Genomic DNA, 16,763 nt, shown 5'->3' with positions numbered 1-16,763 from the left:
ACAGGCATAAAAAGTACACTCCATCCTATGCCAGAAAAGTTCTCACTCTTTCTACCCCTCTTTTACCGGTGATGTGAGTAAGACGCATGAGTCAGTGGCATGACTGCGGTTGCAGCTTCATTTTGAGGGCATGTCTCAAAGGGCTGCTTTGAAGATGCGGAGAACAATACAGGTAGACGATAAATCAGGCCGAATGAGCGCTGGGTCCTGCTCTCATTACAGGGCCGAGCGGGATAGCTCAGAGGCACAGAATCGGTATACAGGTGAAAAATCCAGTGAAAACGAGGGGGATTACAGGCCAGCTTATCCCAACCCCTGAAGGCACAGGCGGATTTCTGCCTATTGAGGCAGCAACAAAACAAGAGAGAGTGAGACACATGTAGCACGAAGCGGCGAGGGAAATCATCCAAATGTGTACAAGCCTGCCTTTGATGTGTCTTCAGCAGGGCACGTTTGCTTTGCTGGGTTATATAAGCCCACTGCGATCCATCATAACGGCCGAGCTGCCACATATTTTAAAAGGACTTGTGTAAGAAAGCACCATGGTTTCGGAATTGATTGGGAGGGGCTCTCCGAAGCCTGACCTATCAGCAGCTGAGAACAACCCTAAAAGCCTGTTTTAAAGGAAGAGAGAAAAGGTTTGTGCGATTATTTTCATAGTAAATAAACATCACGTTTGCCGTTTGTTTGAAAAGGAAGACATTCCACTACTTAGCTCATAGTATTGCAAGGATCAAGGGTAGAAATTGAAAAACCTAGACAGTGTTTTGACAAGCTTCGGTTGCTCTGATCCCGAGGCTCCTCCAGCTGAGTGACTTGCAGGGTTGTCTGATCTTCGTTTTCGTCATTTCTCGCTTCATTTATTGAAAGGAATATTCAGGGTTCAACCCAAGTTACACTCAATCAACAGCATTTGTGGCATAATGTTTATAGAGGGCTGCAAGGGTGATGTGTTTTCGTAAGCCAACCCTGAAGTCAGCATTACCTTTGTTCCATCAACAAACAGCCTATAGCACTGTTACTGGATAAAATATGACCTGTGACCAACTAAAGTTTCTCATTCTCATATGCTTTATTTATCAAGACAATCTTCACAAATTAAGTTTTATGAAATTTGATGCCTAAATGCAACTGACAGAAGTAATAGTTTGCCTATAAATACAGCACAATCACAACTTTTTACACAACAACTACAGAGTAGAACATTTCAGAAGCTGTCGTTTTGGCAGATAGGCTTCAAAATAAGCTGTTTTTAGAGTAACAAGAAAGTTTTGTGTTCTTAAACTTACAGGATGTTTTAATAGCACAACAGCCTCTTATATGTCAAAAGATCATGGGAATTTTGGTTTCTCAGTTCATGACCACTTTAAGCTTGTGTTAACCATAGACTTTATATCATGCATTTCAATCACTAAATTAAGGACAGTGTAGCCAGAAGTGCAAAAGTGCTTATTTTAGGGTTTAGGACTCTTGAAGCACTTTATACTGATTAGAACAAAAAGAAACTGCAAATTGCCTCAGGCTTTCTTTTAAAAACATATACAGATCACAGTAACACAAATACAGCAAGAGTAAATAGGACCAATGTTTGGAGGACACAACATTCATTTTACGATGCACACATTTTTCGATTGAATTTTGAGTATTATTTGACCTTTAAAGCTGTTTAAATCAACACTGGTTTAGTTAGGGATTTTATGACATTAAAATTGTGTTAAAGTGCATATAGCATGCTTCTCATCGCTATACTGTTTAAATGGTGATTATTTTAACGTTCATTCACTTACTGTAAGCTTTAAAGAAAAACAAGTTCTAAATAATTTTGTAAAACATTACGCCACAAGCGTTGTCAGTTGAGGTTAACCTGTATTGAACCCAAAAATTACTTCATAGTTGAGTACTTTGACTATTATTTCAAAGAATGCAGAAAAATATCCCACAAAAACATCCCGCAAGAATGGCAGGACTAGAGCGTAGCTTCTCTTTGACACATTAAGCAGCTCTTATTGTGTGCAGCACAATGCTGAAGTGATAGAGTTACTGTGCCCCACCTCTGGTGCTTTATAGCTTTGTGGCCTTTGGCGTCACCTCCAAAAGGCCTGATATGAGTGAAAGGAGATCTGTACGACCAAATGTCACCTTCACAGACTTTCTGTTAACCCTCTGGCCTCAGTACAGTTGTGACCACTTACAGCGTACGTGAAGATTTCTGGAGCGTCATTGCTCCACGCTGCCACCCTTCAGCTGCTTCTTGACGAAAATAATGTGACCTTTGACCTCACAAAGTTTTCACTAATGTTGTATATGTTTATATGCATGTGTGTAAGATTGCGCTGTGCCCCACCTGTGCATTTAAAAGGCACGTCGCAAAGCAACCCGATTCTTGTGTTTATGCTCCTTTCTTGGATTACTAGGTCGTGAAGGTCAGTAGTCTGGGGAGAATTAGAGAAGCTGACAATAATGTGGGATTAGAGGCTGGCGGTCACCATGCGGTCCTGGTGCCTTGCTGTGGGTGTGTTAATACCTGTCGACGTCTGTGAAGAACACTTGAAGAGCCTATTATAAGGCTGCACAATACATGAGAATGAAATATTCATGTATAGCAGATATCTAACTATATAAACATATACACTGGGAATGCTCATTTACATGCATGCAGCTCATGATATGAAGTTTTAGAAGGAATTAGTTCATTTAGCTAGTCTTAAACTGAATGTAAGTGAACACAGTGCTGTGTTTCAATCTAAAACAGGCAGACCATTTTTTATTCAACTAAAACTTGATGTTATCATTTAAAAAAATTAAGAGAAAAATTTAAGAAATTAAGCTGTAAGTATCATTATTGGAATTTTATGCTCGCATTATAAATAAAATCTTTTATTTTTTTATTGAATATAGTTTTTTTTATTTTACAATATTCAACTATATTTCTTTTGCATTTTTCTTTTGTATTTATTAATAATAACCATCAATATTTAAAAAAATCTACAAAATTACCCAATAAGTCTAGAATTTTTTTCCAAATGTCAGTTGGTGACTTTTTCATATCTCTGTGTACCCGCCAGAAAAATCACAATATCCCCATATGAGTTTTGTCTGTTTTGAGCAGTTTCATTTCTTGAAAGTTGCTTTTTCACAGCTGATGTCTGAGAATTTGCCTGTTGTTATCATACTAACTGAAGATGCTTTATAGACCTATTAAAGTCTTTTTCTTGCTTTGCCTCACATTCCTCTTTCTGGTGTTATCTTGTCTTGTTACTCAATTTTCGCTTCTTTTTACTTCTCAGCTTGCTCTCTCACTGCAGTCAAGTAATCTGTCAGCAGGGGACTTTGTTCCTTGCTCAGGTTTCCAACTGGGAAACAATACACAGCCCATTACAACCGCTTGTATGTTTGCTAAAAAAATTATCATTTTATTCAACCACTCATGGTTAAATCCCTGCTCATTTAGTGAACTTGAACTTGTTGCTGCATGTTACAATACAATTTACTTAAAGAGCACCATGATTAATACGCCTGAACCAAACTAGTGAGACAAAATATATTTCGCCACATGTCATTAATCAAACTGAAATCACGATTAAAATACAATTAATCAAAGAGATTTGTTAAAACAACAGGACATCGTACTTGATTATTTTTCATCGTTCCTTTGCAGTTAATGAGCCATGAAGCACAGATTGGGCCAACGCTGCACAATTTACACTAGCAAAAATAGCTAAACATAAGAGAGAGAGTTCTATCATTCTATTGACTATGGAAGTACTTATGAACCATGCTCATCCATTCAATTAGATAAACAGACATAAACAGACACAGGGGATAATTTAGTGTGGAGTCCATTCTGGAGGCCGGGAGGTCTGTCATTATTTACTTGTGCAGCATGGATCTATTCAAAGCATTAGCGGAAACGCCCATTCATTATAGCAGACAAGATGAGCATGCTCGAAACATCGCTCTCTGCCACAGTGCACAAGCATGCTGGAATAAAAACCTCCAGCCTTATGCAAGGAGCATGGATCTGATAAAAGGGTAAAGAGCACGGCTTTAAAACCATGAAGCGCTGAGACCCTTTAAAAGATCAAATCCAGCCCTTTATGGAAGAAAAGAGAGGCAGAGCATTCAAATGCCTGGTTTGCAGTTGGCCAGAATAATCAATTCCAATCTTGACTGTAAAGGTTTGGCAGGGTCTGCTTTTCTGTGATGATCTTACGCTTTTTCACATGTCAGAGGGAGCAAAACGTGCCTCTCACTGGACAGATCCGACACAAGAGGTTTTTTTGGGAGCTGTTAAAAGAGTTTTGCAGATTCTCTGTTCCTAATTTCAGCTAATTTATTTCCACGCATGACATTCTGCGAAGAACTTTGCTCCAAAGAAATGCCCTCAAACTCATAAAAAGCTGAGAACGAACATGTGTTAAGCCCATCTTGACACATTTAGTATGCTAATGCTGTTAGAACAATGGGAAGAGGCTATTTGATGATAATCTATTGTTTCGAGAGGTATAGTGTCTTAGAAGGCATTAACGCACAGTTAAATGGTCTCTTATCAGGAGTTGGCATTAACCGTTTTTTCTGTAGTTGACACTAAGAGGCAGATATGATGAAACCCTTATGTCGATGCGGTCTTTTGCAAAAACACGCAACCTACACTACACATTCAGAGCAAAGATCAAGGATTTTACTCACAAAATGCCCTCTTTCTGCCAGGAAAACACAACTAACGTGATAAGAGCATGAGCATGCAGCAAATTCTGTCCTTTGTAGTCATATTTCTCAGCATTATGAATCAGAGCGAGCAGGTGGCATCCCTTTTATGACACACAAATGCCAGTGAGCTATTATACTAAGTGTGTAAAACCACGCAACAAATTGAAAACAAACAATCAAGCGTGGCGGCAATACGTAAAGCGTGACCGCATGGTAGAACAATGCATCGTTGTGCTATCTTTTGCTAAACCACTAGAAGCTGGCATGTATTTTTATTGCCTTTTTTGTGCAGATACCTTCAGGGATTACAGTCAATCTAAGGCATTAATAAAACACATCTGTTTGTTTTGAAGTCTCAAGGAGGAGAAGGGGGCACTGACCCATCTCTGACCACAGGCAGAGGAGAAGTATTTGTTAAATACAATAGTGAGAGGTGATAACTCTTTGTCCTACTGTTTAACTATGCAGCCTTTAAATATTACTTAAGTAGAATACACTCTCAGAAATAAAGGTACAAGTTTGTACCTGAAGGGTCTATTTTGGTACCTTAAAGGTACATATTAGTACCTAAAGTGTACATATTAGAACCTAATAAGTACTAAAGTGTACCTTAAGTGTAAAAGGTACTGCCCCAGTGACAGCTTTTGTACTTTTATTTCTGAGAGCGTAGTTTCCTTTAACCATGGTCTCTTATGACAAGCTCAGCGCATGCATCAAATTTCCTCCCTTCGCTAGGAGAACAGAGTGCAAATTTGTATTCTGCTGTTGGTGCTTTTCTTTAAAATAAAAAAAATACAGTATATACAGTATCAACATTTGAAGTGGATCAGACAATGTTTTTGTCCTAAGACAAGAACACATTTTGGTTGTAGGTTTCAGAAAAAAATTGTTAAAAGGTTTTATGGGTTTATGGGTTCTATTATAATCACTGGTATCATTTTTTTAAATAAACTGAACATGAAAAGCCAATAAAAAGTCTGTGTGAATGCACATTTTGACAAATGGCGTTAAACTCACTTATAATTTATTTAAATATGAAATTATTATTTGATAACAGAACACTGCAGCATTCATTGAATTTTATTTGTTCAACTGTTGCTTTTTAATTGTTCTAAAAAATCGTAATAAAACCATTACTGAACAGTAATCACTTTCTGAATCTGAACAAGAATCATACAATTCCTTTCAATTCCTATCCCTACTCACACGGCTACAAACCCTGCGTGACTGACACCTGAAGTCCACTCCATTAGCTGACCAAACACTGGGTATCATGCCCCACAAAACTCACAAGCCAGGTATCAGGTAAAAGCTTGCCGTCTTTTCACGCGATCACACAGGCCGTGTCTACTGAGGGATAAGCTTGAGAATATCTGACTGACGTGCTGAATGAGGTGGAAGGGCAGCCGCAGATAAGCTCTTATTTGCGGTGCATTGTTGAGTTCTCAGCAGGTGACAAAGTAGAATAGTTCCTGGCCAATCCAATCCGTTCCATTACTTAAGCACACATTCATTCAAGCCTGCATCCCACAGAACCATTGTGTCTGCATTAGCACTAGGGCAGTATAGCGTAATGGCTCTTTTGACCTAGTGGGGGAGGTTGAGTTCTAGCAAACCCCGAAAAGTTTATTTGTGGTCCCTGCTGTGTAAGCCAAAACAATTAGTAGAGCTCTTTGAACTGCACCAAACAATTAGTCTGGATCAGCCAACTCTAGTCGTTTAGCGTGTGCGCTGATTGAATATCCAACCTGACCGGGCTCATTAAACGCTTCAGCGGGTATTTGATTTACACCTGGTTAGGATGTCTTTAACCTTACATGGAGGTTTCGGAATTGAGCTCTTTGATGAAACCTCGTGCTCACAGACCCGGAGAGCTGGAAATTACTGGAGGGAGTAAAAAAATGAGGAAGTGAAGGTGGGATGCCAGAGATGGATCAGCATGCCTCTGGGCCACTGACTCATCAGCCTCACCAAAGCAATCTCTCCCTTCACCTGACACTTACACATGTTTCTGAATTATACCCAGAGAGCACCGACAAGTTTTTCAAACCTGAAGGCTGTGTTAAATATGGGCCACTCATCAAAATAACGATGAAAAAAGCTGTAGAGCAATAAACCTGGAGTAAACAGTAGAGTACTAGCCAACCGTATGTTTGTTTGCATGTGAAGTTCTTCTCGAATAACAGATTGTGAGCGCAGGCGTTTATCAGTTGTGTGCTTAACTGCTTTATGGGAGTATTTAAGACACACAGGCACATTGGAGCGGGAAAACACTAGCTTCTTGGAAGAGTTATTTCAAAAGACCAGAAATAAAAATGTAATAATTTAATAATATTAAAATGTAGAAATGCATATAATATGTAAATAGAGCACTTTTAAAATGTAGAAAAATAATTAAAAAATATGAAATAATAGAATAATAGTTTTTAATATTATATATTATATATATAAATTATTATTATCAATATGTATAAATACATACATAAACTATATATATATATATATATATATATATATATATATATATATATATATATATATATATATATATATATAATCTTATGAATTATACTTTTATATAATTTCAATAATTTCAATAATTTAAAAATGACACATTTTTCACAAATATTCTATAATAATGCATTTTTTACATTTGTACTAATTGTATTATTCCACAATATTATTATATCTAATCATATTAAGTAGACTTTATAGCTTGAGAAAAGTTAATAAGGACAATAAAAATAAGGACATAAAAGTCAGATTCATCCCCACAGGTGCTTTCATCTCCAGATGTAGATGAGATGAACAGTTCACACCTGGATGCCAGCTGTCCGGTCTCCTCTGGCTAACATTACGGTCCAAAGTCACGCAGGTTTCCCGCCAGGGCAAGGCTGCCAACATGAGCTCACTGCAGGGGCTTGACATTTTGAGAAAACACACAGCTGCACATCTCCACCTGCCCCCTGGTCAGAACTGTTTGTCTGTGACGTGTACGTGCCTGCGTTTTTGTGCTTTTGCCAGAAATGATTCAGGGTGACTTAATTCCTCAGTACAAACCTCAACTCACCCACATACAATAAATTTCTTATACATGTGTACATACACATAGAAACGCAACCATGCAGGTAGCTTATCGCAGCTTCTTAGACAGGACACAACAAGTACAGTGTCTTTCGGCATGATTTTGCACCTCCCAGAGCTGAGGCCGTGGCCTACAAATGATCTAGGTTTTGCCGATTTTGCGCAAACACAACTTGCATAAGCAGGCAGCAGCATGTATGCTTTTTATACGTGCTAAGTACAGTGTATTAGCCTGTCACCCTGTCCTTACATGACCAAAACGCACTGTAATGCAAAAGATTGAGCGAAGTACAAAGAGCTAAAACTATCTGATTTACATTGACATTTGCTTATTCACAGTCAGAAAGATGTGGGAAAAGTGCACAAAGTAAGTTAAAATCAATGCACTGCCTATTCACTTTTCCTTACACTTTAAGACTTGCCATCTCAAAGCATATACATTTAGCCACAGTGGCAGTAATAATTAAAATGGTTGTCGATCAAAACTCCCTCTTCAGGAATTATATTACAGGCGGCAATCAATCAAGCTTCAGATTCAATTTTAAAGTAATCAGCATTTGCCAGTTGTTCCCCTGATCAATTGTAATCTAATGATAATTTTGACCTTAAATGTGGCTGTTTGTTATTGCCGGTCTCAAGTGTCCCCCTCCCCTCTCCTCTTTCAAGACAGGGGGCGCTGGGTTTGTTGGGGTGGTTCCAACTCGGATATATCCATTATTCCAAACAATAAGGACTATATTTCTGTCTGTTTTATTAACGAATATTGCTGAGCTCGAGCAGACTGGCCAATCGATAATTTTAAGAGCTTGGGTGAAGTCTGAAAGCTGCTGTGTCTTTTTCTCGAAGGGTAAGAGTCTATTACGGACTTTGGCGATTTATCTGATATGATATTCAAATAACTTTGGCTCCACATTAACAAATAAAACAGGAAAGCAAGGCTAAATTCAATCAAAACTGAAACCCAGTGTCAGATGCCCAATGTTTCCACATAAAGGCAGGAGTCCGGTTTGTGGAGTGGGTTGTCTAAGAGCAAAAACAAGATATTGGGATCAATTTATCATGCCTTTTTACAATGTAATTGTTTTATGACACTGTGTCAATTGCCCCTTTATGGGATGATAAGACAGACTCTGCATAACATATGCTACTGGTATCATAATTCTCAACGATGGCACCAAGATTTGCCGTCTGCCATAGACACACTCAGACACATAAACACACACACACACACATCCAAAACAAACAAACGCACACATTTACACACTTATACACAAAAAACGTATTAAAACCAGGAACACATGCCTTTCAAAAGATGTTCAGACCTTTCAAACATTTCTTCGAAGATGCCTAGGGAAAAACCCTCCAACTGACTTGTTGCTTTAAAAACCATTTAAGCTATTGTACGTCGGCTTAATGAAAACTGATAGAAACGCAGCTGACTTTGAGCAGATGTTTGGAGCAAGGATCTACAGAACGAAAATATTTAAAATGTCCTGAGTGCTTCAGTCTGCAGATCTTCAGCTCTAATAAATGACTGAGTGCACTTTGTGAGTTTGGCCAGATAAAGTTCAGGGCACTGAAACAACACCATACTGGAGAGCTGTGTGACTCTGAGAACAGGCCAGCCTCTACGGTCTGGCCCATATGAACTGCTAAAGCGACCAGTACAAAGACTGTTAGAGACAGTTGAAGAACACCTGCTGAGTAGTGATCTGGGCTTCCCCGTTATATGGACTCTGATAAGACAACACTCAAGCAAACAGAAAAGTGTAGAGAATAGCTATAATGATTCAAATTTGTCAAGCAAGCCTGATTCATAAGAACCTCAAGCAAATCTAGGCTTCCTGTGATAAAAAGTTAAACAGATAGATATACTTCTACACATGAATATAATTACCAAATACACTAATTGTAAATATTAAATTGTTATGCAATAAAATGTTTGAGTGAACAAGAAAAACAAGCAATGGAGAGTCATGAAAAGGATTGTCAGATTAATTATGATCCTTATTTGAATCAAAGACACTGAGTTTTTGACTGAAGTGCTCAAGAATTGATCATTTTAATATACAAAAATAAAAAAGCGGAATAGTGCATAACTAAACAAATAATTTAGAAAACACCTTAAATTTGTATTAATACCCAGTACAAGTTTGTTTCATAGCTTTGGACAATTTTTCAAAAATTTTAAATCCAGCTTAAGCAGTTATATTTTGCCTTTACATATTTAAATCATGTGTCTTACTATGCAGATCTGAGCGATGTATGACTATGTTGTGTAATGAACTCTGGGAAGTAATAGCCCTGCATTATCGACGGGCCCTCAGGGAGTCGTCAGCAGTTAAATTTGTGTCATTTATTGATCAGCATGATTTACCGATTGATCCAACAAATGGTGATGGATAAGTAAAAAAGACGAGGAGGGTCAGTGATTTATGATGGCCAAGCAAGTGGGCTGACAAGAAGTCAAATTTGTTCTTGGGCTACATTTTGAAAGGGTCAGCAAATCTCCTGTTAGCTAAAAATGCATGATTTGGTTGAAACCTCTTACCTGGTTGAAGCTTTTCTCCTCTGATCCTGGAAAGTGACTGAGCTTCCTCGTGTATCCCTTCTGAATGAAATCCCTGAAGAAGTTATTGATGTCTGTGATGGAGATAAGGCAAACGGCAGAGCTGGCCGTGGGCTCCGGTGAGTCGGGTTTGCTCCGGGCAAAGGCAGCGAACAGCACGTCCTCTCCTTCTTTCAGGCCCATCTCCTGCTGAAAGTCGTGGCCGACTTTTGCCACGTGTGCAGCCTGGAGAACATTGAAAACCACCTGAGCCGACCGCTTCTTTCTTCTTCGCTCGGAGTAAATACACTCGAATGGCATTTCAACGTAACGCAAGATCTCAGGATCTGAAGAGCACATGCGTACGATCCTCGTGTGGAAGGCGCTTGAGCTGCCACCTTCTCGTTGAACAGTGAGAAAATACACGTATGGGCCGCTCTGGAAAGAGTAGACGTAGTGCAGTGGGTAGCTTCCACGCAGCCCCGGGGCCAAGTCCATGTAGGACTGTTCGGAAAAGAACTCAAAGCCGTCCTGAGTCTCTCTCATCTTCCTAACGGAGATGGTGTGGTGGAGACGTGGGACGCTGGAGTCCATAGGCTCAGAGTTTGCCACAAAGAACCTCACGACGCCGCTGCTCATCACGTTTAGGATTTGAGTGCCTGAAGATCCTGCCAGGCAGTCTGGGCAACCGTGGCTGCTGTCTTTGTTCTTCTTTGAATACATGCAACTAATTTCCGCATCCAGGGGTCCATCCTCTAACAGGTAACGACGGCAGACGCCGTTCCCAACCGAACCACAGCTGAAGAGCTCAAGATCATAGAAAGTCTCCATCAACAGGGCCATATTGGTGTTGTTTTTGTTGAGGGGTTTGTTTTTGCAACCACTGCATGGATCTGGTGCACTGCAGTCATGACTCTCATGGACAGGTCCGGTATTATACTCGTGTATCTTCTCAAGGTCTTTTGACAGAGCGTACAGCTTGTTGACCGCACCGACATACACAGTTCCATTGAATTCCAACAGCTTCTGGATGGGAGTGTCGGACACAAAGTGAGGGAGGTCATAGGTCACAGAGAGGTCGAGTTTGGAGCTTTCTATTGGTTCCTCACATTGACTATTCAAGCCCCACCACAGCGTCTGAAGGATGATGAGGATGGAAGTGGCTTTAGAATAGTGAATTCTCATCTTTGTTCTTCTGCAGAGTAAAAAGGCAACATTTATTTAGCACATCAAGCACGTAAAGCCTGATTTATGAATTTGTTTTTCAATATTTACAATACCTGGAGACCTTTTACAGAATCTACAAAAAATGTTGCGCAAGTGCATCATATTTCATATATTTAAAAAGATTCAAAGATCCAAATCCTTTATAAACCGAGACAGGCTACTCAGAACAAGTGACTCTTGTAAAACACAGCCACATGCACCGCAACAACAATGATATCACTAGTTTTCTTGCATTGTAGAAGGCTCAATAATGCACCACTCACTGCGTATGACAAAGCCATGGATAAAAGAAAGAGGGCAACTCTAAACGGTCCTCGTGCCTCTGACTTAGACAGCACTTTTGTGGCAATGTACCAGAAGAGGCGAATCATCAAAGAGTCAGCCTACACTGAGTGCACTGCGGTGACAAGTCTAACTTTAGACAGCGTTCTCAAGGGAGTGGTTGATAAACTCAATTAAGCTTGGTAGGCTGCGGACGCCGGAGAAGTGATTTATTGTTGGTGTACTTAAACGCTACTCCTCTAGGAGGTCGCTTTTAAGGTTGAGAGGGAGAGAGCGACCGAGCTAGAGAATAAGAGATTCACCCTTACTGTTATCTAAGCAACTGAAGTGCTTGAGCAGCACTATAGGTCACTGCAAACGACAAGAGAGACCGAGGAACTGTTGCATTTGCTGAAATTCAGCCAATGTATTTTGTTTATCCACATACAGCATCTTCAATTTTAAATCATCTTGTGAACATACTTTTACGTTACCATTCATTGTCATTACATGCCCTTTTAAAGGTAAACAATTAAGTAGAGCAGCAAAAACACTTGGCACACTAAGGTTGATGAAACACCGGGCAACTTTTTGAGAAATGTTGGGAAACTTTGGGAAATGTTGCCATCAATGGACAACCAGGTGATACACAGGGCCCACGACTCATCTAAAATATCCAGATAGAAATGTGTTACCAATTTTCAATGGGAAAGTGCCCAAGCAATGTGGTTCAAAAAAAATTTGCCCTGTGTATCATCAATCTAAGGGTTATAAAAAAAACTGTTTTCTTAGATGTCCTTGGAACATACCTCAGAAAAAAACTTTTTTTAATTTACATATTGGGATTCACATAATTCATTTCCACATTGTTCTTATATAAATAAAATGCATTTGCTGTACATCTTTACCTTTTGTGTCTCTTATAAGACTGAGCCTGTAAAACATATTAACATTTAAGATTAAGTTTTAAGTTTAAGTTGCTGCAGATGTCTTTTTTTCCACATCTTTCTCAGAAATTAAGCCAACACACATATTGTCAAATCTCTAAAATAGATGTATCCCAAGAAGAAAAAAAAGATTACAGGTGCTTAGAGATAAACCGGACCACATATGCAAACATTTCATTACTGAACCTAAACAAAAGCTTTTCTTACCAGAATTTCATGGAAATCTAGATATTTACAATGACTCATACTGTCAACAGCTAAATGCACAGCTTCCTCATATTTCCATGAAAACACCTCAAATCTTAGCAAAAACAAAAAACAAGTGTGTCTATGGTTATAGTGTACAGATACGTAAGAGATACGCTAGTTCAGTGGAAAAGCTCCAAATAGCTAAATTTTACACAGAATTTTCCAAAGAACAACCTGGCCCCAAGTATAATCACAATCTACCCGCTCAGAAATAAAACCAACGCTCTCTCACCTGTGAAATAAAGACACCTGTCGGAGACAGAAATGGAAAATAATCACATCTTTTAACGGTCCGTATTGCTGGAGACGCGCGCGCTGTTCCTGGCGGATGCCAGCAGTCTCGAGATGCGGCGGGGAGTTTCTGCGCGCTTTCTGCTAAAAAGTTGCCGTTCCTCTCTCCCTCTCTCTCTCTCTCTCTCTCTCTCTCTCTCTCTCTTCACTGAGTGAGAGAATGTGCAGTCGGGTGACTCACGTTCGGAATGGGTCACATCGGTTTAAAGGGCTCGTTGTTGTACTCTCCGCAAACGCTGCGGGTCGTCCCTCCACGGAGCGCGTGCCTTTGGATGAAACGGGTCTCTCAGGTGAGCGCGGAGAGATCTGTTGCAGTTACGTCACTGGCGGCGGAGTAGCGGAGTTCGATGATTGGCTGCTGAAATTTTACAATTAATTATTATTGGGGAAGTTCCGTGAACATCAAATAGTTCATGTAAATGTAAATGTAAAAACATGTAAATGTTCTCTCTCTCTCTCTCTCTCTCTCTCTCTCTCTCTCTCTCTCTCTCTCTCTCTCTCTCTCTCATACTAATGTAGCACTTGGCTGTATCTGTACATTTAATTTTGGACGTGATTTTAAACAATGCTATTTAAACAATAGCATTTTGTCTATTGTCATTTTTTATTTTAAGCACAGTTTAATCGGGTGTATTTTAAAAAATAATAATATAAATACAATTAAAATTCTAAAATGCTTTATTTAAAATCCAACTTAAAATAATATTCATTAAGATTAATTACTGAAATTGATATTAATGAGATAGAAAAGATGAGAAAGTAGAAAAATGGGGGAAATACGTCCGTTTTTTATTTAATTAATTCACCAAACATTTGATGCTAGAATGAATAGACTATAATTTTCTGGTTGTAATTTTGATTTATAGTGTCATTAATCACCCTAATGACTGAACTGGTTAATTGCTAGTACACTTATTGCATTGTGTAGCATTAAATTCATAAACATCGACATTCCATCAATGACTAAGTGAGTTCAAAACATCAATAATTACACGCAACGACTCAATACTCCGCATTCAGAGACTTTATGAAGCGCATCCCACCGCACTGCCATGCCTTTCAATACGTATCGTGGCAATTCATAAGCTTTATTGCAGCGTGAAGGTCGTGGTTGGGCAAACACGCCGCTAATTGTCTTATTACTTCTCAAAAAGCAGATGGAGGGAAGTTTACCGCTGTGGTCAACTTTAAACTGCCTGCCGGTAATCACTAAACCCGAAGTGTGAAATTCTGAACCTATGACTTTCTCTTCAGCTATGCAGGATCTTCATCCAGCACCTGCCGCGGTATGTTACTGTTTTTGTAAAAGGGCCCCGTGAGCGTGACGCATTTGACAGATATTCTGTGGTTACTGGGTCTTTTCTGAGCGGAGGACGCTTATGATGATCGTGGAAAAAACAACATATTTTTGAAATACGTGTCATTTGAACGACAGACCTGCGGTCGCGTGGTTTTTGATTTGTCACCCTCTCGCTTTTGCGCCACAAAGTTCACAGGACAGCTATTTAAAGCGCCGTAGCGCCACCTAGTGTTGACCCAGGCCTGCTTTCTGCTGTTTATGAACTCATCACTAAAAGGTGTGATCCGGTGTTTGACACAGAGCGAGTGGAGGGAGGACACCACAGATAATCTACAAAACCGAGCCGTATAGATTCACTACCCACTCAGCTTTTATTTATGACCGTAATGGCAATAAAATCCAGGTTAGTGCTGACCTGGTCATTCTCCTACTGTAAAACCTCATTGACGACTGATCATTTAAACCTGCCACGGTTCATTTGGAAAAGGGCTCTTAAGTGTCGTGCACATCAGCAGCTGTAATTTAACCATCCTCTTGACATCAATACGTTGTGAAGAATGACTGCTGACCAGCAGGGATTGATGATCTTTTATGATTTTTAACTGCCTTAAAGAAATACACGGATGGCATTTCAGTCACACTTTAGAACTGAACCAAACGCATTTATATAACACAGTATCCTTTGCAAAAAGCAGCCTGGGTATGTATTCTTCCTCCCTGCGCCGTGTCAAAACAGTAATATCTTGTGAATCGGCTTTGACAGTGTTATTCCAGGAAAGTTTTAAAAGGGTAAACGCAGAGCTGCATTTTAAAAACTTTACTTTTAGAGATACATTCAAACCAGTTTTACAGCACTCAAGCTGATTGTTTTCCTCTGGGTCACATGACCGCTCCCAACTCCATTTCACATTTCATAATCATAATAATATTGATTTCAAAACCTGGTCTGTGATAGACAACATAACAGGCTCTGCGATGTATTCAAATCCAATGATCTCTTTTTTTATTCAGTTGAGTGCAATGCGTTTTTGGGAACCTCGTGAAAAAGTACAAAAGTGCACTATATATATATTTTGTCTGCGTCCTGTTTTTATTTTTTTTCCCCCTTCGTTCACTAAGCATAGTTGTTCATTTATCCCAGGTGGGACACGTCCTGCTTTCTTTATAGTTTTGCAAACAGCGTTAGTCACTTAAATCACTCCTTTGTTCATTCAGTAGGTCATTGTCCTGAAAACCTTTGCAAAACAAACTGATTTCACCTTCCAGATTCAATAAACAGAGTTATCTCAAAAAGACAACACAGACAAATGCATTTATTTCCTTTAAAACAATTGAAATTCGGACAAAAATGTGGGGCATTTCCCTGATTGGAGTTTTCCACGCAGCTGAATATATAGTGCGGCGGGAGGTACACTGTTTTTTTGTGTTTGTTTCTACAGCGACGATGATTCAACCTCGTTGTCGGTGGAAATGAACACCTGGTTCCTAGCTCTGAAAGCTACTGCCGTCCGTTCTGCGGGATTTGATTGAACCTGACTGCGTTTGCGATATCTATCTGCAGGAATAAAAAGCGAAGGTCTGTGACTCAGTGATGTGTTCAGTGCAGAAGATATTCTGACGATAACAACATCGGAAAGAAACAGGTGTTGCGATGCCCACGGGGCTGTGCTATAAATCTTTTGTGTTATTGACTAACGCAGGTTTTACTGGGTGCAGGCCCAACAGTGATATCAATGTACAAAGCAGCTTATATTAAAGCTCATATTCGATGCACATATTTGAACACTGAATCAACTTTACTCCCTGCTTCAAATGGGTGCAATGAATAACTGAAAAGACATATATCGTTTTTATTTAGTAACAACAATACAGTCCTCTAACAGAATAGTTGACAGGCAGTAATGCTGTTTAACATCTCAATATTTATTGTAAAAATTTAGTCCGACTTTACTTATATGACACACAGGGCCCTAGGTTACAGTATTTGTTTAGTCCACATAGCTTATCAATTACAAAATGTAGATTTTTCATAGACCGTGAGCGATTCGCCAACAAGAAATTAATAACATTTTCATACTAGTTTAACGGTCATGGTTTAATCAGATTAAGCTACAAAAGTCCCCACCCAGTTCTAGAGTTATATTTT

General features: G+C 39.3%; 1 protein-coding gene across 4 annotated transcripts in view; it reads right to left on the bottom strand.

Annotated features, from left to right (window-relative positions):
- met (MET proto-oncogene, receptor tyrosine kinase) overlaps positions 1 to 13,599 on the bottom strand; it is a 40,647-nt gene extending 27,048 nt beyond the window's left edge. For 3 of the 4 annotated variants that reach the window (XM_043228270.1, XM_043228274.1, XM_043228272.1), the window contains exons 1-2: positions 13,259 to 13,492; positions 10,346 to 11,537 (exon numbers count right to left, since the gene is read on the bottom strand). In XM_043228270.1, the coding sequence (XP_043084205.1) occupies positions 10,346 to 11,527 (1,182 nt within the window). In that variant the 5' untranslated portion in view covers positions 11,528 to 11,537; positions 13,259 to 13,492. The other variant, XM_043228271.1, reaches the window with a different exon arrangement.
- Between the last annotated feature and the right edge of the window lie 3,164 nt (positions 13,600 to 16,763).

Source organism: Puntigrus tetrazona, chromosome 25 (genome assembly GCF_018831695.1).
Source record: "Puntigrus tetrazona isolate hp1 chromosome 25, ASM1883169v1, whole genome shotgun sequence".
Taxonomy (NCBI): domain Eukaryota; kingdom Metazoa; phylum Chordata; class Actinopteri; order Cypriniformes; family Cyprinidae; genus Puntigrus; species Puntigrus tetrazona.
Note: the sequence above shows the minus strand (reverse complement) of the source record. Positions and strands in the feature narration are given on the sequence as shown.